The following is a 24,068-nucleotide window of genomic DNA, read 5'->3' on the forward strand; positions in this document are numbered from 1 at the left end:
ACCTCAAATAGGAACAGGTGTTTGCATAGTGGTTAACACACTGCTTGGAATGCCTACATTCCTTATCAGAGGACTGAGGTTTGAGTCCCAGTTCCACTCCTGATTCCAGCTTTCTGCTAATGTGCATCCTGGGACACAGCAGGTAATTGTTCAAGTAGTTGAGACCCTGTCATCCATAAGGAAAGCCCAACTGTAGTTCCCAGTTTCCAGCTTTTGTCTGGCACAGCCCTGGCTGTTGTTGAACTGGAGGATGGAAACTATCTCTTTCTCTCTCTCTCTGTATCTCAAATAAATAAAATAAATATATACTTGAAAAAATCCAAATTCCACAAAAGAGTATGCCCTATGCCCGGGGCAAATTGTACTGACAGTCTATCTCCCTAGATAGGTTGTAGTGTCATGCAGACAATGCTCCACCTTCATAGAAAGACATCCTGAACAGCAAAGAAAATTATTAGTCTTAAGAAGAAAAGCACTGCAAAGTTAAAATAGCCTTTAGAAAATATTAGTAAGCAGTTAAAGTTCTAGATAGAGTGGAGAGACAGCTCCTCTCCAAAGGGAGCTTTACACATTCTAGGTGCAGAGGCAAACTGAGTTGCAACAAACCATTAAAGAACAATTGAATGTTAAAAAGGAGCTGAGGGGACTGAACACAAGCATAATAACAGATGGAAGACGCACTTGTATCAATATTAGCTGAAAAACTGTCATTTTCAGAAGAGGTTTGACCCGAGTTAGCCCATATACCATTTAAAAAGTTTAAAAATAAATAAGTAAGAGTATTTAAAAAGTAAAAAAAAAAAAAAAAAAAATTAGGCAGAACCCAAGGGATATGTGCCATAAATAACCTAGCTATAAAACTTTACAACCACCCAAGTTTCTGAGATCCAGTAACTTCTTGTTATATTTCTCTAGAAGGCACAACAGTTTGGAAAAGAGAAAGTGCTGCTCCTGCATATCAAGTTTTCCTTATTTTCAATTAGCATTTTAAAGTTTTCATACGTGTTATTCACTTACTCCTTATAACCTATAAGCATAGTAGTACTCACATTTTTCAAGTGAGGAAACTGAAGATCGTTCTGGTGAAAAGGAGTCAAAGTGTGACTTGCCTTTCCCCCACTTTCTGGCATGAGAGTGGGGGAGCTTCTCAGACCGACTACTCAGCGAAACTGGCCAAAGTTACAGAAAACAAAAACAACCTCCCTCTCACCAACCATTTAAAGCAGGCATGGGAAATGTCCAGTCCATGGGCGGCATAAGGCCTGCATAAGGCATTTGGTCTGGTCCTGCTTATGACAACCACAGGCGGGACTTGAAATTTGACAAATCTATAGCAGGCTAATTTTTAAGTTGATGATTGTGTATGGCCCATGAATGATGTATAAGCACCCAAAAGGCCCTAGACAGAAAAAAGGTTCCCTACCCCTGCAGTATCTGGAAATGCCCTTAAGAGTACACAACAAATGAAGAAACACCTATTCAAGAAAAGTCACTAAAATTTGGTAAGGATAGAGTCTGTAGGGTCTCAACTAGGTCTATTCTCTCCTTTCCCTTCACAGCTCAGCATGACAGACACACACACCAGACTGACAGCCACCCACACAAGGGTCTCTCTGTTTATGCCCCTGTTCCCAGTTAAAGGACCACCCAGCTCACAGGGTGTGGGTTCCACGTCAGGAGGGAAAGACAATGACACCTGGGTATGCTGCTACCCCCTCCACCAAACACTGAGCTCCTAAGTCAGGAGGTCAATTGGAGAGAAACATCATTGTCCCTGTCTCCAGCTTGACAGGCCTGGCTCAGAGATTCTGCCTGGATGGGAAAACAGGCATAAACAGAGGCCCAACTCTCTCCCTAAAGGAGGTGACTTCATGTGCAACAGTGTGGAAAGGCACCTAGAGTGTACTCTCCGAAACAGTGTGCTTGTGGTGAAAGCAACTTGAGATAGATTCACTGGAGATAAAGGCTAAACTGTAGACCTGCTAGTTTTCTGGAAAGAAAGTTGTGAAGAGCCCTTATGGGGTAAGAAACACCCACCTTGGAACTATCAAAACACCGAACTTTGGGGCCAGCGCTGCGGCTCAATAGGCTAATCCTCCACCTGCGGCGCCAGGACACCGGGTTCCAGTCCTGGCCGGGGCGCCGGATTCTGTCCCGGTTGCCCCTCTTCCAGTCCAGCTCTCTGCTGTGGCCCGGGAGTGCAATGGAGGATGGCCCAAGTGCTTGGGCCCTGCACCCGCATGGGAGACCAGGAGAAGCACCTGGCTCTTGTCTTCTGATCAGCACGGTACGCCAGCCGCAGCAAGCCAGCCGCAGCGGCCATTGGAGGGTGAACCAACAGTAAAAGGAAGACCGTTCTCTCTGTCTGTCTCTCACTGTCCACTCTGCCTGTCAAAAAACAAACAAACAAACAAAAAAAACCAAAAAAACAAAAACCAAACTTCGAACTATCCCCAACAAGGGTTCTGAAATTGATTACATCAGTTTGTGGAGGGATTTATGCCCAGGACTTTGCTGAAAATAGTGCATTATCAGTGTTGTGGCACAGTGGTTTAAGCCATGGCCTGCAATGCTGCAACTCGTATTAGAGCATGGGTTCAAGTCCTGACTGCTTCACTTCTGTTACAGCTCCCTGCTAACGTGCCTGGGAAAGCAGAAGATGGTTCAAGTATTTGGACCCCTGCACCATATAGGTGGAGTTCCTGGCCTGGCTCAGCCCTGATTGTCACAGGTAGTGACAATCACAGGTAGTGGGGTAGTGAATCAATAGATGGAAGATGTCTTTCTCAGTCTCTGCTTCTTTCTGTCATTCTGCCTTTCAAAGAAATAAAATAAATCTTTTTTTTTAAAAAAAGCACAATCAGTCTTCGAATAATGGAGTTTATACAGAAACTTCTATTCAATGATAACAAAAAAAAGGAAAACCACACAATGAAAAAGTGGGCAAAGGACTAGCAGAGATGTTTTTCTAAGGAAGATACACAAGAGTCGATATGTGTAGAAACAGGTGCTCAGCATCCTTAGTCATCAGGGAAATGGACATCAAAGCCATCTGGATGACTAAAATCAAAAGTAACAAGTGTAGGCAAGGACATAGTGAACTGGAACTTTCATTCATGCTGGTGGTAAAATGGCATGATCACTCTGGAAAATACAAGGGTATTTAAAAAGGTTCCTGGAAAGACAGAATTAAAAGTTAAGTTTAAGGGGTGGGTGTTCAGTCTAGTGGTAAAGATGCTGGTTAGGATACACATCAGAGTACCTGGGTTTAACACCTGGCTTCGGTTCCTGACTCCAGCTTCCTATTAATGCAGACCCTGGTAGGCAATAGTGAAGGCTTACATAATTAGGTCCTTGCCACCTACGTGAAATCTGCACTGGGTTCCTGGATCCTCGCTTCACCCTCAGGTGCATTTTTGGAGGATCTTTTTGAAATACCTTCACAGTCTGGCAGTTTTTCAAAATGTTTAGCATAGCTACCCTATGACCCAGAAATTCCACCCAAGAGAAATTAAATCATATGTTTATCCACAGAAAATTTTGCAAATGTTTACAGCAGCATTCATAATAGCCAAAAAGTAGAAATAACACAAATATCCATCAACTGATAAATGGATAAACAAAATGTGGTACATTCACACAATGAAACACTAGTTGGATATGAAAGGGAATAAAGCATTGATAAATGCTACAACATGGATAAACCTCAATAGCACTATGCTAAGTTAAAGAAGCCAGTCACAAAAGACCATATGTTATATGACTCCATTTTTATGAAATGTTTCAGGAGAGACAAATGTATAGAAAATAGATTAGTGGGGCCAGTGTTGTGGCATAGCAGGTTAAGCTGCTATCTATGGTGCCAGCATCCCATATGGGCATCAGTTTAAGTCCTAGCTACTCCACTTCTCACCTAGCACCCTGCTAATGTGCCTGTGAAAGCAGCAGAAGATGACCCAAGTGCTTGGGCCCCTGCACCCACGTGGAAGACCTAGAAGAAGCTCTTGGCTCCTGGCTTTGGATCAGCTTAGCTCCAGCCATTGTGGTCACTTGGGGAGTGAACCATTGGATGGAAAACTTCTCTTCTGTCTCTATCTCTCCCTCTGTAACACTGCCTTTCAAATTTAAAAAAAAAAAAAAAAACAAAAAAAAAAAAAACAAAAAAAAACCTTCAAAATCTTCATTCTTAAAAAAAAAAAAAAAGAAAGAAAATAGATTAGTGGTTAGTTAGAGCTGGAAATAGGAACAACTAGTGCCTGCTAATGCATACAAGACTTATGGAGTGATGGAAATATCTTCCAATTACATCGTGGTGACTGGCTGCACAATATACTAAAAAACATTGTACAGTACATTGTAAGGGGGTAAATTTGATGGTATATGAAATATGTCTCAATGAAACTTTAAAAAAAACATACTCTATCTCCTCATTCCTTCCTAAAGCTATCCAACTTTATTTTCTATGATTTCTCCCAACATCAATCTTCTAATCTGTCCACATGGAGTCTAATATAAATTCCTTGCTCATTTCAATTCTGATTGTTTTCACACTGTTCTGCTTACACAGAACATCATCACTAAGGTATAGTCAAGTTAACATAATCTTTTTCAAGATTTTTCTATTCAAGTCAGTCCCTCACTGATAAATTTTCCCCTAGGTTCCATACTACCTAATTGGTAACAATGTAATCTCAAATGATTATATAAAAAGTTTCACTTTAGTCTCCCAACAACTTCTACAGTCATTGCTACAATTCTAATTATTAAAACAATCTCTTTATCTTTTTTTTCTTTTGACAGGCAGAGTGGACAGTGAGAGAGAGAGAGAGACAGACCGAGAGAAAGGTCTTCCTTTTTCCATTGGTTCACCCCCTAAGCGGCCGTGCCAGCGCGCAGCGCTGATCTGAAGCCAGGAGCCAGGTGCTTCCTCCTGGTCTCCCATGTAGATGCAGGGCCCAAGGACCTGGGCCATCCTCCACTGCACTCCAGGGCCACAGCAGAGAGCTGGACTGGAAGAGGAGCAACCGGGACAGAATCCGGCGCCCAGACCGGGACTAGAACCTGGTGTGCTGGCGCCACAGGCGGAGGATTAGCTTACTGAGCTGCGGTGCTGGCCTATCTCTTTATCTTCTTAGGGACAAACTATAGAAGCTCCTGGGCCTACAATGGGGCTATATCCAGATAAACCCATTTTAGGTTGAGTACATGATCATTTAGTTGAAAATGGACTTAATACACCTAATATGCTGAACATGGTAGATCAGTCACACTGTAGAGTATGGGTTGTTTACCCTGGTCCTCATATGGCTGACTGGGAACTGCCTAGCACCTTGAGAGCATTGTATCACAGATTGTTGGCCCAGGAAAAGATCAGAATTCAAAACTACAATCTCTATTGAATGAGTGTCACTTCTTCACCACTGCAGAGTCCAAAAATTATGTTGGAGACTATCTGTAGTTAGGCCACAACTGTAAAGTCGCAACATAATTTTGCAAACTCTGCTAGTGCTATAAGGCAAAGAGGACCAATCACACAAACAAGTAATACTGTAGGATAAGTAGGATCAAGAGTGAATGAAAAGCATCCTCCATCCTTTATCAACTCCTGGCAACGCACTAGCTTTATAGGCTAGAATCTCAGCTATACCTTTATAACCCCCTTGACATTTAGTGCAGCATCTTGAACACAGATGGTACCAAATGTCTACTGAAGAACAAATGAATGCCTGGAATGCAACTATGTATGTATTCAATAGTTCCCAAACTTCAACAAATATCCAAAGTCTTAAAGCAGAAAGTGGGCCAGAAGGAAACAAAACCAAAATCATAGTGTATGTATGTACTTTTCAACAAGAGTATTTTAAGTATATGCTCTTATTGTGTTTTTTCAAGGTGAACTCTTACGGCTGCCCTTACACCTGAATGGGCACTAAGCATCCTTATCTTTAAATACTTAAGGATACCTCATTGCTGTAAGGGAGAAAGAGAGCACTTTTAAGAGAAGGAAGAATTTAAATATAAGCCTCCGGCCAGCACCGTGGCTAAGCAGCTGCTAATGACACAAGCATTCCATATCATGGTGCTGTCAAGTCCTGCCTACTCTGCTTCCAATCCAGCTTCCTGCTAATGCATCTAGGAAGGCAGCCGATGGCCCAAATGCCTGGGCCCCTGCCATGTGAGGGACCCTGATGTAGTTCCTGGTTCCTGGCATCAGGCTGGCCCAGGCCTGGCTGTTGTGGCCATCTGGGGAGTGAACCAGTGGGTGGAAGATTCCTCTCTCTCTCTGGCTCTACCTATCAAATAAATAAATACACCATTAACATATGTATATAAATGTGTGTGTGTGTATGTGTGGGTAGGTGGGTGTGTAAGAGAGAGATCAAACTAGGTGTCAAGATTCAAATTTCTATGCCTCTACACACAGCCAGAAAGAAATTAACAAAATGAATCTTGGAAGTACAGAGGTGTTTGAGGTGTGAGTAAGAGCACTGCTGGGGGGCCAGTGCTGTGGTGCAATGGGCTAAAGCCCCAATATGCAGCGTCAGCATTCTATAATGGCTGCTAGTTCGAGTCCCGGCTGCTCCACTTCTGATCCCTGCAAATGAGGCTGGGAAAGCAGAAGACGGCCCACGTGCTTGGGCCCCTGCACCCATGTGGGAGACCCAGAAGGAGCTCCTGGCTCTGGATCAGCTCAGCTCCAGCCACTGCAGCCATTTGGGGAGTGAACTAGCAGATAGAAGACCTCTCTCTCTCTAACTCTGTTTTTCAAATAAATAAATCTTTAAAAAAAAAAAAAAAGAAAGCAAGAAAGAAAGAGCACTGCTTTCAAAGGAAAGAGGGTTGGCAGTTACAAAAGCAAGTCTGAGTAGTTGAAGAACAGATCACACACTGAAACCTGATCTAGACCCTGATGCAAGAGCCCAGGATCAAGGAAATCAAGAGCATTCTGGTACTCTGAATAGCCAAGTCTAATTCCACTATGACCTAAAAAACAAACACAGAACAAATCTCCTTTAAGCTTCAGAAGTACTATTTGACTTCTTCTTTTTTATTCCTACCTACCTGGTACTAGCTTTGGTTATGCAGAAGCCAGAAAACTTGCTCACAAGACCTAATCATCCAGGTCTGCTTAGGGGACGTGCCTAGTTGTAAAGTACTCATCTCCAAATGCATCACTGTTTAATTTTGTTAAGGCTTGTTTTTTGCTTGTTTGTTTTTAAATATTTATTTATTTAGAAGTCAGAGACAGAGAGGGACAGAAAGAGATCCTCCATCCGCTGGTTCACTCCCCAGATGTCTGCAATGGCCAGGGCTGAGCCAGGCTGAAACCAGGAGCCAGGAGCTTCTTCTGGATCTGCCACATGGTTGAAGGGGCCCAAGCACTTGACCATCCTCCACTACTTTCCACAGGCCATTAGCAGGCAGCTGGATGGGAAGTGGAGCATTTGGGACTTGAACTAGCACCCAAATGGGATGCCGGCCTTGCAGGCAGTGGCTTCATGTTATACCACAACACCGACCCTGTTAAGTACTTTTAAAACTGTTTAAACTGGGTACTTTTAATAATTATGAGTAATTTTACTTAAAAATTATTTCAAATTATAATTTTCTTTTGTTTTCATTTATTTGTTAAATTTCAATGGTTTAAAATAAGGGATTATAAAATGTATTTAATGAGGGGAGTTTCTCTTAACTTCAATATTCAGAAGCATAAAGGTACAAAGAGAAAATAAACAAGGTAGAGGCCAGCACTGTGGCACAGCGGGTTAAGCCACTGCCTGCAGCACTGGCACCCAATATGGGTGCCAGTTCAAGTCCTGGATACTCCACTTCTGATCCAGCTCCCTGCTAATGCACCTTGGAAAACATTGGAAGATGGTCCAAGAGCTTGGGCCCCTGCACCCCTGTGCAAGACCTGGAAGAAGCTCTTGGCTTCTGGCTTCAGACTGGCCCAGGTCCAGCAGTTGCAGCCATTTGGGGAGGGAACCAGAAGTTGAAGACCTCTCTCTCTCTCTCTTTCTCTGCCTCTCCCTCTCTGTAATGCTGCCTTTCAAGTAAACAAGGTAAATACTTGGAGAAAGTATTTTTTAGAATTAATAAATTGTTACTTTGTCATTTGCTGCCTTCTTCAAATTCATATATATAGATGCCAATACTTGTAGTTTTGATGTTCAACAAGGCATTTATACTCTCTTTGTATAAGGCTAATTATTATAAAGATTTCTTTAAATCATATATGAAGATAGTATTTTTTATTCTTAATGACCCCAATAAGTCAGACACTTCTCTCGCTGAATAGCTGGGTTCAATAATAGAAACAAGCAGTGTTATTATCATAAGTAAGAAAGCACTGAACTAGAGAAAGCAGTTATATATATCTTATCAGTTGATAGAATACATCAAATATATAAACAAGAATCTTGATTTTTAGAGATAATCAGTAAATAAATAAATAAAATAAAAAAGTACCACTCTACAACATTATTTACTACTGGCCAAGAATTTGAAATAGCTGTGAAACTGGTAAATTCAAAAGCTTTCAAATGCTTAGAAGTAAGAAAAACTGGTGGGCCAGCACTGTGGCATAGTGGGTAAAGCCACCGCCTGCAGTGCTAGCATCCCATATGGGCACCGGTTCAAGACTCAGCTACTCCATTTACGATCCAGCTCTCTGTTATGGCCTGGGAAAGCAGTGGAAAATGGTCCAAGTCCGTGGGCCCCTGCACCCTAGTGGGAGACCTGGATAAATAAATAAAATAAATAAATAAAAAAGTACCACTCTACAACATTATTTACTACTGGCCAAGAATTTGAAATAGCTGTGAAACTGGTAAATTCAAAAGCTTTCAAATGCTTAGAAGTAAGAAAAACTGGTGGGCCAGCACTGTGGCATAGTGGGTAAAGCCACCGCCTGCAGTGCTAGCATCCCATATGGGCACCGGTTCAAGACCCAGCTACTCCATTTACGATCCAGCTCTCTGTTATGGCCTGGGAAAGCAGTGGAAAATGGTCCAAGTCCGTGGGCCCCTGCACCCTAGTGGGAGACCTGGAGGAAGCTGCTGGCTCCTGGCTTAGGATCGGCCCAGCTCCAGCTGTTGGCGGCCATCTAGGGAGTGAAAATCTCCCCCACCCCACCCCCTCGGCCTCGGCCTCTCTGTAACTCTGCCTTTCAAACAAATAGATACATTTTTAAAACAAAAAAACAAAACTGGTAATGTTTTCTCACCCCAAATAAGGGCAAGCTAACAATGCCTAGTACACATTGGGAGCTCAAAATATGACTGCTAGGAGCTGGCATTGTGGCATAGCAGGTTAAGCCACAGCCTGCAATGCCTGCCTCCTGAGACCTAGTTGCTCCACTTCCAATCCAGCTCCCTATTAATGGCCTGGGAAAGGAGCAGAAGATGGCCCAAGTGCTTGGGCCCCTCTACTCATGTGGGAGATCCAGATGTAGTTCTTGGCTCTTGACTTCAGTCTGGCCTAGATCTGGCTGTTGCAGCCATTTGGAGAGCGAACCAGTGGATAAAAGATTCTCTCTGTGCCTCTTCCTTTCCCTTTCTATAACGTTGCCTTTCAAATAAATAAATACATTTTGAAATAAACACACACACACACACACACACACACATACATACACAAACTTGGGGTAGGCATTTGGCCTAGCCATTAAGTTGCCTGTTAAGATGCCCAAATACCCACATCAGAGTATGTGGGTACTCAGCTATGGCTCCTGACTTCAGCTTCCTGCTATTGTAGACCCTAGAAGGCAGTGGTGATGACTCAGGCAGCCAACTGGGTTCCTTCCACTCATGTAGGAGACACGGATAGAGTTCCTGTACCTGGCTTCTGCACCAGGCCCAACTCTATCCTAGCCATTCAGAGAACTTTGGGGTGGGTGTTGTTGAGCCAAATTCTACTTTTGAAATAAATAAATTCTCACCAAAAAAAGGGGGACTTAAGTCCAAACACATTAACGGGGGTTGAATGTGCACAAAAAATTTATATTAAAATCCTTATTAATTCCTACAAATTCCTGTAGTTCACTGATTCACAGTGACTTAAGAAAAGCAAATGGAGTAATAAAAGTTCACTCCATTCAATCACAGTGTAAGTGATATGGCAGGTAGGAGAGGACATCAGAGAAGTTTGAATTTTCTACACTTTTTTTTAGCGTTACTACTGACAATTTCAGGTTCTAGTCATAGTTTTTGGTCCTCAGGACTTCTTAAGTTAAAGCAAGCCCTCAGGAGAAAATATCAAACAGTAACACACTCATATCTCTTCAGATGGGTAGTACAACTTACTTCAACTTGAAAAAGTTCTCCAGCCCCCTCGCAGTCATTGGATGTGATTACTGGGGTATGAATATGCACAAATCCTCGGTCCTGGAAGAAAAAGAAAAGCACTCTTCTCAGTATATTTGCATATGAAACAATTTCAAGTACATGCACCCTAACATACCATTAAAATGGCACTAATAGGACACCAAATTTCTCCTGATTCCTCAAATACTCCTAGAAGACTACTAAAACAACAGTCCAATGTTTTACTATGCACAGCGGCATGAATGATTTTAAATTAGGAACAGACTTAAACATTAGCCAGTCCAACTTCTTTTCAAAGATAGGGAAACTGAGGCCCTCAGAAATTGAGTGACTTGCCAGAAGCTATACAACTGGCCAATGACTGAATCAAGACTGGAAACCAGGTCCTCAGGCTCTCACTTTACTAGTAATTTCTTCTTCTCATTTTTCTAATGTACTGGTCATGATTTCACACACACACACACACACACACACTCCATTCACACACAGCTAATGCATCATGATGCTGTTCACATTGCTAAGGGATTACAAAATGATCAATATGCGGTTCAATTATCTTGGAATGAAACCTCAATTGTAATGAACCACCAAAAAGGAGAAAAATTAAAGCTAAACAAATAGGGACTGAACAAATAAGTAGCAAAATGAGCGGAAATTATTTTTAGCAAGTCTGTGTCATGAAATCAACGGTACACTGGGCACAGGCAGTGCTCTTCCTCTGCCTGAAGGAATATTCTGAGCCGCAGCAAACCTAGTCACAGCCCTTCCCATCAGAAGTCTGAGACTATTTCCATTAGTAAACCGCAAAAGCTGTTGTAGTGGAATTGAAATAACCCATCAAATTCAAGGTTATGCTTCTTTCATTTTGACTATGGATGTGGGCAGAAAGTCATGGTCAGTGCAGATGTTGCAGTATGGGAGAAGAGATAGCTAAAGGTGAATTTACTTACACTACAAAGGCAGAACATTATGTGTCCAGTGCAAAATTCTGGCCTTAAAATCAATACAATAAATTCATATGTACACATCTCTGCCAAGTCCTGAGGCCTATCATTGGGCAGAATGTAAAACATCTTAGTGTGTTACCTTGGATCTCCCAAACATAACCCTTCACAAATTCTAGAATTCTGGCGACTGGCAAAGTATTCAGTCAGTAACCTGCCTCATGATGTAGACTGATGAAATAGTCCATCTATACATTAGGGTCTCATAAAGTACACAAATATGTATTTAATGTGACAGCAACATGCCTAGAGGTGCTGCACAGAGCACATTATAGAGAACCAATGAAATGCAATCAATAGCAGTACCACATAAAACTTTTATCTCCTAGGAGCCAAGAATTATGGACATGAATCATTTATTCCACATGAACGTAGGCAACTATGAGCATGAGTGCAGTAAACAAAGAAAGGAAGTAAAAAATCCAAAGGAAATGAGGGTAGGGAGGAGGAGTGGGGAGGGAGGAGAAATGTAATGGCTCAATATAATCAACAAAGTTAGAAATGATCAAATGCCACAAGAAAAAAACACTCTAAATCTTAGAAATAACATATGGAATTTTTTTTAGCATACTAGTAGTAGGATTTTTATACTTAACTAATTTTAAACCTGTCAGAAAAGATCACAACCTTTTTAAGCTTTAATGCTGCTAGCAAGGATTACCAAAGTCCATAATATTACCAAAGTTATAAAGCAGAAAGCACATGGGAAGAAGAAGAAAAACAAAGCCTAAGAAGAAGAAAGTGGACAGGTAAATGGGGAAGTAGTTACCAAGGTGTACTGGGACACAGTTAGTACCTCAAACAGGTTACCACAACCAAGCACTCTTACCAAGCCACAACAAAGGGGCTCCTAGTCAGGGAGATAAAGGCTACAGAAAGAGGCAAGATTAAAAAATTAACACTTTCACCTAATTCCTCTGATTCCACCTACCATCTCCACATATCTAAACATTGTGATACACATTGATTTATAACGCTCTGGATATCCAAAACTACAAAATTCACATAATTAGGCCTATATTCACTAAGAGAAGACTAACGAAATGCATTTTTCTTTCACACAAAGTAACTGTCATTATTTATCCATAATCAACAAAAAAAGGAATATAAGAACTGCTAGCTGTAGGCACTGGTGACAGCAAGAGAATACCCAAAAAAAGCCGCTAATAGTCACAGGAACTCAAGGGCTCAGCAGCCTGGGTCCCCTGAACTCAGGAGGAAAGAACACCGCTCTCCAGGCAGGCTAACAAGGTACTGCCAGCACAGAAGACATCCCTGGAGTTCAGAGAGGGAACCTCTGCTCTTTAAGAAAAGAGCAAACTCTGCTCCCTCAACTGAGATAGATTACATACACCAATAACGTAATTCATTCTAGGAACCATTTCACTGGGATTTTGGAAAAACGGTCAAAGATAAAAATTCTGTTATTTTAAACCTTGGTTTTTCTAAATGACTCATTCCTTATGGAATCTAGGCAATCAAACTTTAGTACACAGCCAAATATGTCAATTGCAGGGGCAAACCAAGTTATCTACAAAGTATTTCTATTTTGATTTTTTAAAAAAAATATTTATTTGAAGGCAGAGTTACAGAGAGGCAGAGAGAGCAAGCGAGCGAGAGAGAGATCTTTCATCGGCTGGTTCACTCCCAGATGGCTGCAACGGCTAGAGCTGTGCCGATCCGAAGCCAGGATTGAGGAGCTTCTTCTGGGTCTCTCACTTGAGTGCAGGGACCCAAGGACTTGGGCCTTCCTCTACTGCTTTTCCAAGCCATAGCACAGAGCTGAATTGGAAGTGGAAAAGCCAGGAGTCAAACCGGCACCTATATGGGATGCCGCACTGTAGGGCGGCACCTTTACCCACTACCCACAGCGCCGGCCCCTCACAAAGTACTTTTGATATTCAAACCAAAAAAATACCTCTAGATCCTTAAAGTTGTCTGACAAAGCATCAAATTTCTACCCCTCCCCTATTTCTAAATTATCTTGGTAAAGGAAATTAATCAAAAATTGGCTTTTTAAGTCATAACATCTTCTATGGAACCCAAAACAGCAAAACAAAGAATGAGTGTCAAATATTAGATAAAACATAACTAGTATATAACATGTTCTATAGCATTCTAGTGACTTCTTTAAACAACTCCATCCTAAATGTCACACATATAAGTAAGGAACATAGAATGAGGTATCAAGATTATCCTTTCCAGGACTTGATAATGAAAAAGTGAATTTTTGAAATTATTATTTGAGGGGCCGGTGCTGTGGTGCTGTGGTGCAGTGGATTAATGCCCTGGCCTGAAGTGCTGGCATCCTATATGGGTACCGGTTCGAGACCCAGCTGCTCCACTTCCCATCCGGCTCTCTGCTATGGCCTGGGATAGCAGTGGAGGATGGCCCAAGTCCTTGGGCCCCTGCACCTGCATGGGAGACCCGGAAGAAACTCCTGGCTCCTGGCTCCTGGCTCCGGATCAGAGCAGCTCTGGCCATTGCAGCCAACTGGGGGATGAACCATCAGATGGATGACCCCTCTCCCTCCCTCCCTCCCTCCCTCTCTCCCTCTCTCCCTCTCTCCCTCTCTCTCTGCCTCTCCTCTCTCTGTGTAACTCTGACTTTCGAATAAATAAATAAATAAATGTGTTTTTTTAAAAAAAGAAATTATTATTTGAGAGGCAGAGAAATGTACAGAATGTAAAGGGGTAGGAGAGTGCTCCCATCCCCTTGTTCACGTCCCAAAAACCCATGATAGGTGGAATGGGCTGAAGCAGAAGCCAGGAGCCAGGAACTCAATCCAGGTCTCCCATGTGGGTAGCAGGAACCCAATTACTTGAGCACTGATGGCTGCCTCCTAGGGTCTGCATTAGCAAGAAGCTGGAATTGGGATCTAGAGCTGAGACTCTAACGAGTCTTAATCTTTAAGCCAAATGCCCTCCCAGTCCCCAAAAGTAAATTTACAGAACTCAAAAAGCATCTACCTTTATAACTACTTTACCACCAACAGTCTAAAATTCAAGTTATTTTCAGCACTTAAATATTTTTATATTTTCTACTTCTCTTATTTTTTGTTTATATATCTATAAAAGCTTCAAAAAAGAAATAGAAAGTCAAGTACACCCTTCAACGAATTGCCAATATCACCACCTAGTGGCCAAAAATCAGTAAAGCTATTTCAGAATTAAAACAGTCCACTTTAGCAGCCATTGAAGTCATATGGGAAAAAATTTGTTTTAGATCTGAACATATTTTGTTTGTGTGGTTCAGACACTACTGAAAATCCACAATGACGTTGCATAAGAAATCTTAGGAGTGCAGATGTAAATGGACCCTTTCAAATTACAATGGGATGCCATTGTATAATGTGACTTATTTTGCTCTGTTTAATCAAAACTATATTCCTTAAAACCATGATGCTCTTCGGATGTTTCACCAGAGTTAACTCTGATGGAGGTTTTCAAAGTCAGCAACAAGCATCTTGGAGAGCCAGAGCAGGACTAGGACTGAGGAATCTGAATACAGCCCACAGGAAGGCTATCACTCTGCAAGTGAACTGTGTCTGGAGAAGCACACAGAAGAGTGTCAACACACATGGCGAACTGCTCAACTTTATCTGAACTTTACCTTACCTTTGGGTCCCTCCATCTCAGCAATTTGTCAACCACATTCCACGGGGGCTTTCCCAGGTGGATGGAAAAGGTAGAATGAAATAAATGCTTTCAGTCAAGAGATCAACCTTCTTGATGAACAAGAAAATTAGCGCCAGTGCTGGTGTATAATGGGTAAAGCCGTCACCTACGATGGGCACCAGTTCAAATCTCGGTTGATGGGGCCAACACTGTGGCGTAACAGGTAAAGCTGCTGCCTGCAGTGCCGGCATCCTATATGGGCTCCAGTTCGAGGCCCAGCTGCTCCACCTCCAATCCAGCTCTCTGCTCTGGCCTGGGAAAGCAGTAGAAGATGGCCCAGGTCCTTGGGCCCCTGCACCCATGTGGGAGACCTGGAAGAAGCTCCTGGCTTCAGATCGGCACAGCTCTGACCATTGCAGCCAATAGGGGAGTGAACCAGAGAATGGAAGACCTCTCTCTCTCTCTGCTTCTCCTCTCTCTGTGTAACTCTGACTTTTAAATAAGTCTTTTTAAAAAAATCCCAGTTACTCCACTTTTAGCTCCCAGCTAACAAGCCCTGGAAAGTAGTGGAATATGGCCCAAGTCGTTGGGCTCCTGCAACCCAAGAAGGAGACTTGGATGAATCTCCTGGCTCCTGGCTTTAGCCTGGCCCAGCCCTGGCTGATGCTGCCATTTGGGGAGTGAACCAAAGGATGGTTCGTTCTCTCTCTCTCGCTGGCTGCCATTTGCGGAGTGAACCAAAGAATGGTTCTTTCTCTCTAACTCTGCCTTTCAAATAAATCTTTAAAATTTTTTTAAAAATATAGAATATGTATAATCAAGATGGGGAACAAGGGATGAGATTTTCCTCTCCACTTAAAACAACCAAAAATCAAAATCTGTAACAATAAAAAAGAAACCGTGGAAAACAATGGTTTCCAAGACACTGGATATCTGGCAACAAAGGCCAGCAATTACTGAGATGGGAAACACACACAGTGAATCCTACTGTACTTACTACCTTTAGATCTTCCAGGCCACAGCCAAGAGGGGGAAGTAAGGGAGGGCCCAGAAAGCTCCCAGGGCTGAGGAGACAGAGGTCAAGACAGTTCACAGGACAGAATACTTGGCAGGAGAGCAGTACACAGAGAACTCCTGAGATCTGCAGAGGGTCATTCAATAGTAAAACTTGTTCTCAGAGATTTACTTCATCTCAGTGTAGTAAGTGGAGGATATTCTTATGTCTCATAAGTTTTAGATAAGCATAAGTGCCCTACTCCATTGCCTGTTTCCTTAGGTGCTTCTTCGATTAATGACAGAATTTATTCTCAAAGAAAAAAAAAGTATATTATTGCAAAAATTAAAAGAAAAGTAAGAAAGGAAGAAGGAAGGAGAGAGGAAGGGAACATAGGGTAGGAAGTGTCATTAAGTACTTAAAATTGGGCTGGCGCTGTGCCGCAGTAGGTTAATCTACTCTGCCTGCGATGCCAGCATCCCATATGGGTGCCGGTTCTAGTCCAGGCTGCTCCTCTTCCAATCCAGCTCTCTGCTGTGGCCTGGGAAAGCAGTGGAAGACGCCGCAAGTGCTTGGGCCTGTGCACCCATGTGGGAGACCTGGAAGAAGTTCCTGGCTCCTGGCTTTAGATTGGCTCAGCTCTGGCCAGTTGCAGCCATTTGGGGAGTGAACGAGCAGATGGGAGACTTTTCTCTCTGTCTCTCTCACTGGCTGTAACTCTACCTCTCAAATAAATAAATACATCTTTTTTTTTTTAAAGTACTTAAGATTGTATGTATGAGATACAAGCAATTTGTTCCATTTATATAAATAAAAAATTTAAAAAAAAAGAAGAGTACTGGTAGAGGACTGATAACATATCCATGTGAGATTATCATCCAACGCTGGGGAAAGAACCAGATGAGAGGGAACAGGGCCCAGGGCTCAATGCTAGCCTGCATCAGTGCCCCTTCCTACAAGACAGACTGAAAAAATGCCTAATGCACAAGGCAGTTGGTGGAGTATTCTGGAAGGCTTTGCCTCATAGTGGTGAATAATTAGCACTGCACTGAGCACTGCCCTTGACCTGCTTAACAAAGTAAGGAGGACTCAAAATGATCAGGTTTTGAGTAACTTAATTGTGTATCAGAACTAAGTTTAAGAGGCTTTATCAACAACCCAGCATCCAACAAAGTAAAATGCACAATGTCAAAAAGACTAGCAGAAAAACATATCTCATAATGAAGAGACTAATCAACTGACCAAAACTGACCCATGACTAACAGACAGGTGAGAATTAGGACATAATTCACAGTTATTCGAACTATTCCATATGTTTGAAAAGATAAGTAGACTTGGAAGATATAAAAAAGAGACCAAACCAAACATCTAGATGAGATGTACAACATATAAGATTAAAAATAAATACAGGGGCTGGTGCCATGGTGCAGCGGGTTAACGCCCTGGCCTGAAGCGCTGGCATCCCATATGGGTGCTGGTTCGAGACCCGGCAGCTCCACTTCCAATCCAGTTCTCTGCTATGGCTTGGAAAAGCAGTAGAAGATGGCCCAAGTTCTTGGGCCCTGCACCCGCGTGGGAAACCCAGAAGAAGCTCCTGGCTTCGGATTGGCGCAGCTCCGGCTGTTGCAGCCAATTGGGGAATGAACCATTGGATGGAAGACCTCTCTTTCTCTCTCTCTGTCTCCTTACTCTTCTCCACCCCCTACCCCCATCACTCTACCCTTCAAATAAATAGATAAATCTTAATAAAAAAAGAATACCCACATTTCATGTTGGAGTACCTGGGTTTGATACCTGATTCCAGCTCCCACCAATGCAGATTCTGGGAACAATTAGTGATGTCTCAAGTAATTGGTCCCTGCCACCCAAGTAGGAGACCTAGACTGAGTTCCCAGCAAAGCAACAACAACACAAAGGATAGGAAACAAATGAAAATATAGTATGTCAAGATTAACACTATATTTAGGAGATAAAACATCAAATTGAAGTTGAAGATGTATACTATAAATCATAAAGCAACCACTAAAATAACAAAACAAAGAGCTACGGATAATAACAAAGGACATAACAAGAAATCATAAGAAATATTTGATTAATGCAAAGGAATACAAGAAGAGAAATGAAAGAGGATAAAGAACAGGACCATTAGAAACAAAAATCAGGAAGATTCAAATGAAACCATGTCAATACTCACATTAAATGTGAATGATTTGGGGCTGGTGGTGTGGCTTAGTGGGTAAAGCCACTGCTTGCAACACTGGCACGCTACATGGGAGCTAATTGAGTTCTGGCTGAGCCACTTCCAATCCAGCTCCCTGCTAATGCCCTGGGAAAAGCAGTGGAAGACAGTCCAAATGTTTGGGCCCCTACTACCCACATAGGAGACCTAGATGAAACTCCTGGCTATTGGCTTTGGCCTGGCCTAGCACTGGCCATTGTGGTCATATGGGGAAAGAACCAGGGGATGAAAGATCTCTCTCTCTCTCTGTCTCTTCCTCCATCCCATCTCCCCTTCTAACTCTTTCAAAATAAATAAATAAATCTTTAAAAAAATGTAAATGATCTAAACACTCAAATTTAGATGAAGAAATTATCAAACTGGATTCAAAAAGATATAACTATATGTTGCCAACAAGAAATGCACTTAAAAATACAAAGATATAAATAGTTTAAAAGTAAATGAATGGGGGCCAGTGCTATGGTGTAGCAGGGAAAGCTGCCACTTGCAGGACCAGTGGATGGAAGATGGTTCACCATCCTGTGAACCAGCAGATGGAAGCTTTCTCCCTCTCTCTCTCTGCCTCTCTGTAACTCTGACTTTACATAAAATGAATCTTTTTTTTTCAAAAAGTAAATGAATGAAAAAATATATAATATCCTCAAAAATAATGTAGTAGTCACTATAATATTATCAGACAATGTAGATTTCAAAAAAAAAGGAATATTAATAAAGAAAAGAACAATAAAGTTATATCTCTAGCCAGAATAATCAGGAAAAAAACCACAAATTACCAAGAACAAGGAGGAGAATAAATCACTACAGATCTACCAATATTGAAATGATAAATTGGGGCTGGCGCTGCGGCATAGTGGGTAAAGCTGCCACCTGCAGTGTTGGCATCTCATGTAGTCGCTGGTTCGAGACCTGGCTGCTCCACTTCTGATCCAGCTCTCTGCTATGGCCTGGGAAAGTAGTAGAAGATGGCCCAAGTGCTTGGGCCCCTGCACCCGTGTGGGAGACCTAGAAGAAGTTCCAGGATCCTGGCTTCAGATCGGCGCAGCTCTGGCCATTGCAGCCAACTGGGGAGTGAACCAGTAGATGGAATACCTCTCTCTCTCTCCCTCTCCCTCTCTGTCCCTCTCTGTGTAACTCTGACTTTCAAATAAATAAATAAATCTTTAAAAAAGATAAGGGGTTGTTATGAGTAACTTTATGGCAATAAATTTAACAACTTAAAAATCGATTAATTCCTTGAAAGATACAGACTTCAAATTCACTCAAGTCCAGTCCAGCTCTCTACTGTGGCCTGGGAAGGCAGTGGAGGATGGCCCAGGTGCTTGGGCCCTGCACCCACATGGGAGACCAGGAGAAGCACCTGGCTCCTGGCTTCAGATCAGTGCGGTGCGCCAGCTGCAGCGCGCCAGCTGCAGCGCGCCAGCTGCAGCAGCCATTGTGTGCTGAACCAACGGAAGGAAGACCTTTCTCTCTGTCTGTCTCTAACTCTGCCTGTCAAAAAAAAAAAAAAATCTATATAGTTGTATATCTACAAAAGAAATTGTAGTTTAAAGTCTTCGTCTTCACACACACAGGGAAAAAAAAAACCTCAAAAATTAAAAAAACTGCACATTCAGATGGACTCACTAGAGAATTCTACCATACATTAAGAAATAATCATTTCTATAGAAATATTTTCAGAAGAGAGAGAGGGAGGAAATAGCTCCAACTCAATGACAACAAAACTGGACGAAGACATCATAAGAAAAGGAAACTATATAACAATATTCAACATGAAAGTAGAAGCAAAAATTCTTAACAAAGTTATAGCAAACTGAATACAACAACATAAGAAAAAGATAATATACCAGGACCAGGTGGGGTTTAGGCATGGTGTAACATTCATAAATTGACCAGTATAATTTAGCATACTAACACAGTAAAAAAGAAAACCCATAGGTTACCCCAAAAGATGAAAAAGAATCTGGGGGCCAGAGCTGCGGTGCAGAAGGTTAATGCCCTGACCTGCAGTGCCAGCATCCCATATGTGCACTGGTTTGAGGTCCAGCTGCTCCACTTCTGATCCAGCTCTCTGCTGTGGCCTGGGAAAGCAGTGGAAGATGGCCCAAGTCCTTGGGCCCCTGCACCTGTGTGGGAGACCCGGAAGAAGCTCCTGGCTCCTGGCTTTGGATCGGCGCAGCTCCAGCCATTACAGCCAACTGGGGAGTAAACCATTGGATGGAAGACATCTTTCTCTCTCTGCCTCTCCTCTCTCTGTATAACTCTGAATTTCAAATAAATAAATAAATAAATGTTAAAAAAAAAGAATCTGAATAAACCCAATGTCCACTCCTGTTAAAACTCCCTAAAAAGTAGGAATAGAGGGAACTTCCTCAACCGGACACCTGTGAAAACCTATAGATAATAATATTTAATGGTAAAAAAGAGCCAGTATAACATGTAACAACATAGATGAATCCTAAAATGAGAGAACCAGACTAAATAATACTGGATTACTTCATTTACACAAAATGCTAAAAAATGCATGCTAATGCATAGTGACAGGAAGCAGAACATGGCTGCTTGGATACGCAGAAACACAAGGGGATGGAGAAGGATAACAAAGGGTCACTAGGAACTTCCGAAGTTTTTCATTGCGGCATAGGTACACATGTATATCAAACTCTTCAGATTATGTACTTTAAATATATAAATTAATTATTCCTCAGTAATGCTATTAAACTGTACACACACACACATATATATATATACATGAGGGGATCTTCATGAATGTCATGGAAAATGGATATTATGAAAGAATTTTGCAAAGATTTCAATTTTTTGCCTTAGAAGAGTTTATCTTTTTTTTTTTAAAGATTTATTTATTTTTCTGAAAGGCAGAGTTACAGAGAGGCAGAGGCGGAGAGACAGAGGGAGGTCTTCCTTCCGCTGGTTCACTCCCCAGATGGCCGCAATAGCTGGAGCTGAGCCTGTCTGAAGCCAGGTACCAAGAGCTTCTTCCTGGTCTCCCACGTGGGTGCAGGGGCCCAAGGACTTGGGCCATCTTCCACTGCTTTCCCAGGCCATAGCAGAGAGCTAGATCGGAAGTGGAGTAGCCAGGACTTGAACTGGTGCCCATAGGGGATGTCAGCACTATGCCACAGTGCCAGCCTGAAGATTATCTTTCAATGAAAACTTCCCAAGAACTTTCTGAAGCATCCTCACCAGGACCATGCCCTTGGCATCTGATCCAGTACCAAACAAGCAAAGGGTGCTTGCAGCAAACTAGTGGAACCTCCAGGAAAAGACTCCAGTGTTACATTACTTGGCTTCTTCACAGGAAAGAACCCCAGAAGTAAAGCTCCTTACCTTAAAGAAGGAATGAATAGCAGCTGTGGCCTCACTGCGAACTCTCAGTATGGAACCCAGAACATTAGTCCTACACCTCAGGTGAGGATACTGCCTCAAGTACTCCAGAGGATGCCTCTCTTTATATTTGATAGGGAAAGCCTGTCAAGATAGAGAAGAACAAATCAGTCCTAAGAGAAGAGGCTAAAATGGAGCAGTGGGTTAAACAGCAGCTTGCAATCCCAGCATCCCATACTGAAGGAGTCCTGGCTGCTCCTCTTCTAATCCAGCTTCCTGCTGATGTGCCTGCAAAGACAGCAGAGGATGACTCAAGTACTTGAGTCCTTGCCACCATGTGGGAGACCTGGATGGAAATCATGGCTCCTGGCTTCAGCCTGGCCCGGCTCTGGCTGTTACAGCCAATGAGCAGTGAACCAGCAATGGAAGAGCTCTCTCTTGTCCTCCCTCTCCCCTCCATGATCTACCTTTCAAATAAATAATCATTAAAAAACTTTTATAAAATCAGTTTAGAATAAAACTAAAATGTTTTCCTTCCTTCCTTTTTTTTTTTTTTTAAGATTTTTAAAGAGAGGAAGAGACAGAGAGAGAGAGAGAGAGAGAGAGAGAGAATCTTCCATCCAATGGTTCACTCTACAAGTGTCCTCAACTGCCAGGGCTGGGCTAGGCTGAAGCCAGGAGTCAGGAGCTTCTTCCAGATCTCCCACAAGGGTGTAGGGGCCCAAGCACCCAAGCACTTGGGCCATCTTCCTCTGCCTTCTCAGGCACATTAGAAGGGAGTTGGATCAGAAGTGGAGCAGCTAAGTCTCAAACTGGTACCCAGATGGTATGCCAAAGTTGCAGGCAGTGGCTTTACCTGCTATGCCACAGTGCTGGCCCCCCTAATTTATTTCTTTTCCTTTTTTTTTTTTTTTTCCAAAGATTTTATTTATTTATTTGAGGGGTAGAGTTACAGAGAGGCTGGCTCACTTCCCAAACGGCCACAACAATGGCTGGAGCTGAGACTATCTGAAGCCAGGAGCCAATAGCTTCTGGGTCTCCCATATGGATGCAGGGGCCCAAGCACTTGGGCCATCTTCTACTGCTTTCCGAGGCCATAGCAGAGAGCTGGATCAGAATAGGAGCAGCCAGGACACAAACCAGTGCCTATATGGGATGCTTGCACTGCAGGCAGAGGCTTAGCCCACTACGCCACAGTGCTGGCTCCTATTTCTTACTATTATTTGATTACAATTCACATTATTTACACAAAGTAAGTAGAATGGTGGAGTGAATTCAGAGAGATTGAATTTGAATCCAGCTCTATTACTTATTAACTAAGTTACTTAATGTCACTGAGGTTCATTTGTCAATCACTGCTTACAAATAGAGAGCTTAGGCAGCCGGCGCTGTAGCGCAGTGGGTTAACAACCTGGCCTGAAGCACCAGCATCCCATATGGGCGCCGGTTCTAGTCCCCGCTGCTCCTCTTCTGATTTAGCTCTCTGCAATGGCTTGGAAAGGCAGTAGAAGATGGCCCAACTCCTTGGGCCCCTGCACCCACGTGGGAGACCCAGAAGAAGCTCCTGGCTCCTGGCTTCGGATTGGCGCAGCTCCAGCTATTGCGGCCATCTGGGGAGTGAACAACCCGACGGAAGACCTCTCTCTCTGTCTCTATCTCTCTCTCTGTCTTTCAAATAAATAAAATAAATTAAAAAAAAAATAGAGATCTTAGGACATAATTATGTAAACAAGTCTAATGTTTAGCATACAAGATTTCAGAATATTATATATAATAAAACTTTCTTTCTTTAAAATTTTTTAATTTATTTACCTTTATTTGAAATGTGGAGAGAAAGAGAGCAACAGAGATCTCCCATTCACTGGTTCACTCCTCAAATGTCTGCAATAGCCAGAGCTGGGCCAGGCTGAAGCTAGGACCACAAAATGCAATCCAAGTCTCCCATGTGGGTGGCAGGGATCCAAGTACTTGAGCCATCACCTACTGCTTCCCAGATGTACATTAGCAGGAAGCTGGAACTGGAAGTGGAGCCAAGCCGCAAACCTAGGCACTCCGATGCAGGATGTAGGCACCCCAAGCAGAATCTTCATCACTGTGCCACCTGCCCCTGCAAATTACGTTTTCTACCACTACACACTGGTGTTCAACTCTGAAGTCACCCAAACTGAAAGCCCACGACACTCCATAACCATTTGGTGCTATTACTGTGATTGATATGCACACAAATGAGGGAAGGTCAACAGCTTTCCTTCACTTAGTAGAGCAACGCAGATTTATAAAAAGTTCTAAAGGAAATTATAGTTCTAAGTTGGGAGCCACTGTGATGGTTTCCCTGTATAGGCCTTTGTTTAGATTAACATTCAACTGTGTTCCTGTAAGGAGGATTCACTAGAAAATTCCATTTGTACAGCTCACTGATATGGTTAGCGCTTGGCCATCTGGCTTCAGTGCTCTCTTTCTTGTACCTTGATAAGCACGTCTAGTACCTGTAAGACCTCGCTGTAACTCCCTTTGTCAAATTGATGCTGATTTCTGTGAAATTATTC

General features: G+C 42.6%; 1 protein-coding gene across 11 annotated transcripts in view; it reads right to left on the minus strand.

The window, feature by feature from the left end:
* NARS2 (asparaginyl-tRNA synthetase 2, mitochondrial) overlaps positions 1-24,068 on the minus strand; it is a 149,213-nt gene that overhangs the window by 112,945 nt on the left and 12,200 nt on the right. For 8 of the 11 annotated variants that reach the window (XR_016233124.1, XM_089331741.1, XM_070075945.2 and 5 more), the window contains exons 4-5: positions 21,526-21,666; positions 10,305-10,385 (exon numbers count right to left, since the gene is read on the minus strand). Coding sequence is in view for 10 of the 11 variants with exons in the window: in XM_089331741.1 (XP_089187867.1) it covers positions 10,305-10,385; positions 21,526-21,666 (222 nt within the window). In the remaining variant the exon portion in view is untranslated. Of the gene's footprint in view, positions 1-1,049; positions 4,153-10,304; positions 10,386-21,525; positions 21,667-24,068 lie in introns of those variants that run through there. The other 3 variants (XM_017344384.4, XM_017344389.4, XM_008263396.5) reach the window with 2 other exon arrangements.

Source organism: Oryctolagus cuniculus, chromosome 1 (genome assembly GCF_051225735.1).
Source record: "Oryctolagus cuniculus isolate XC-2025 breed Fujian yellow rabbit chromosome 1, ASM5122573v1, whole genome shotgun sequence".
Classification (NCBI taxonomy): domain Eukaryota; kingdom Metazoa; phylum Chordata; class Mammalia; order Lagomorpha; family Leporidae; genus Oryctolagus; species Oryctolagus cuniculus.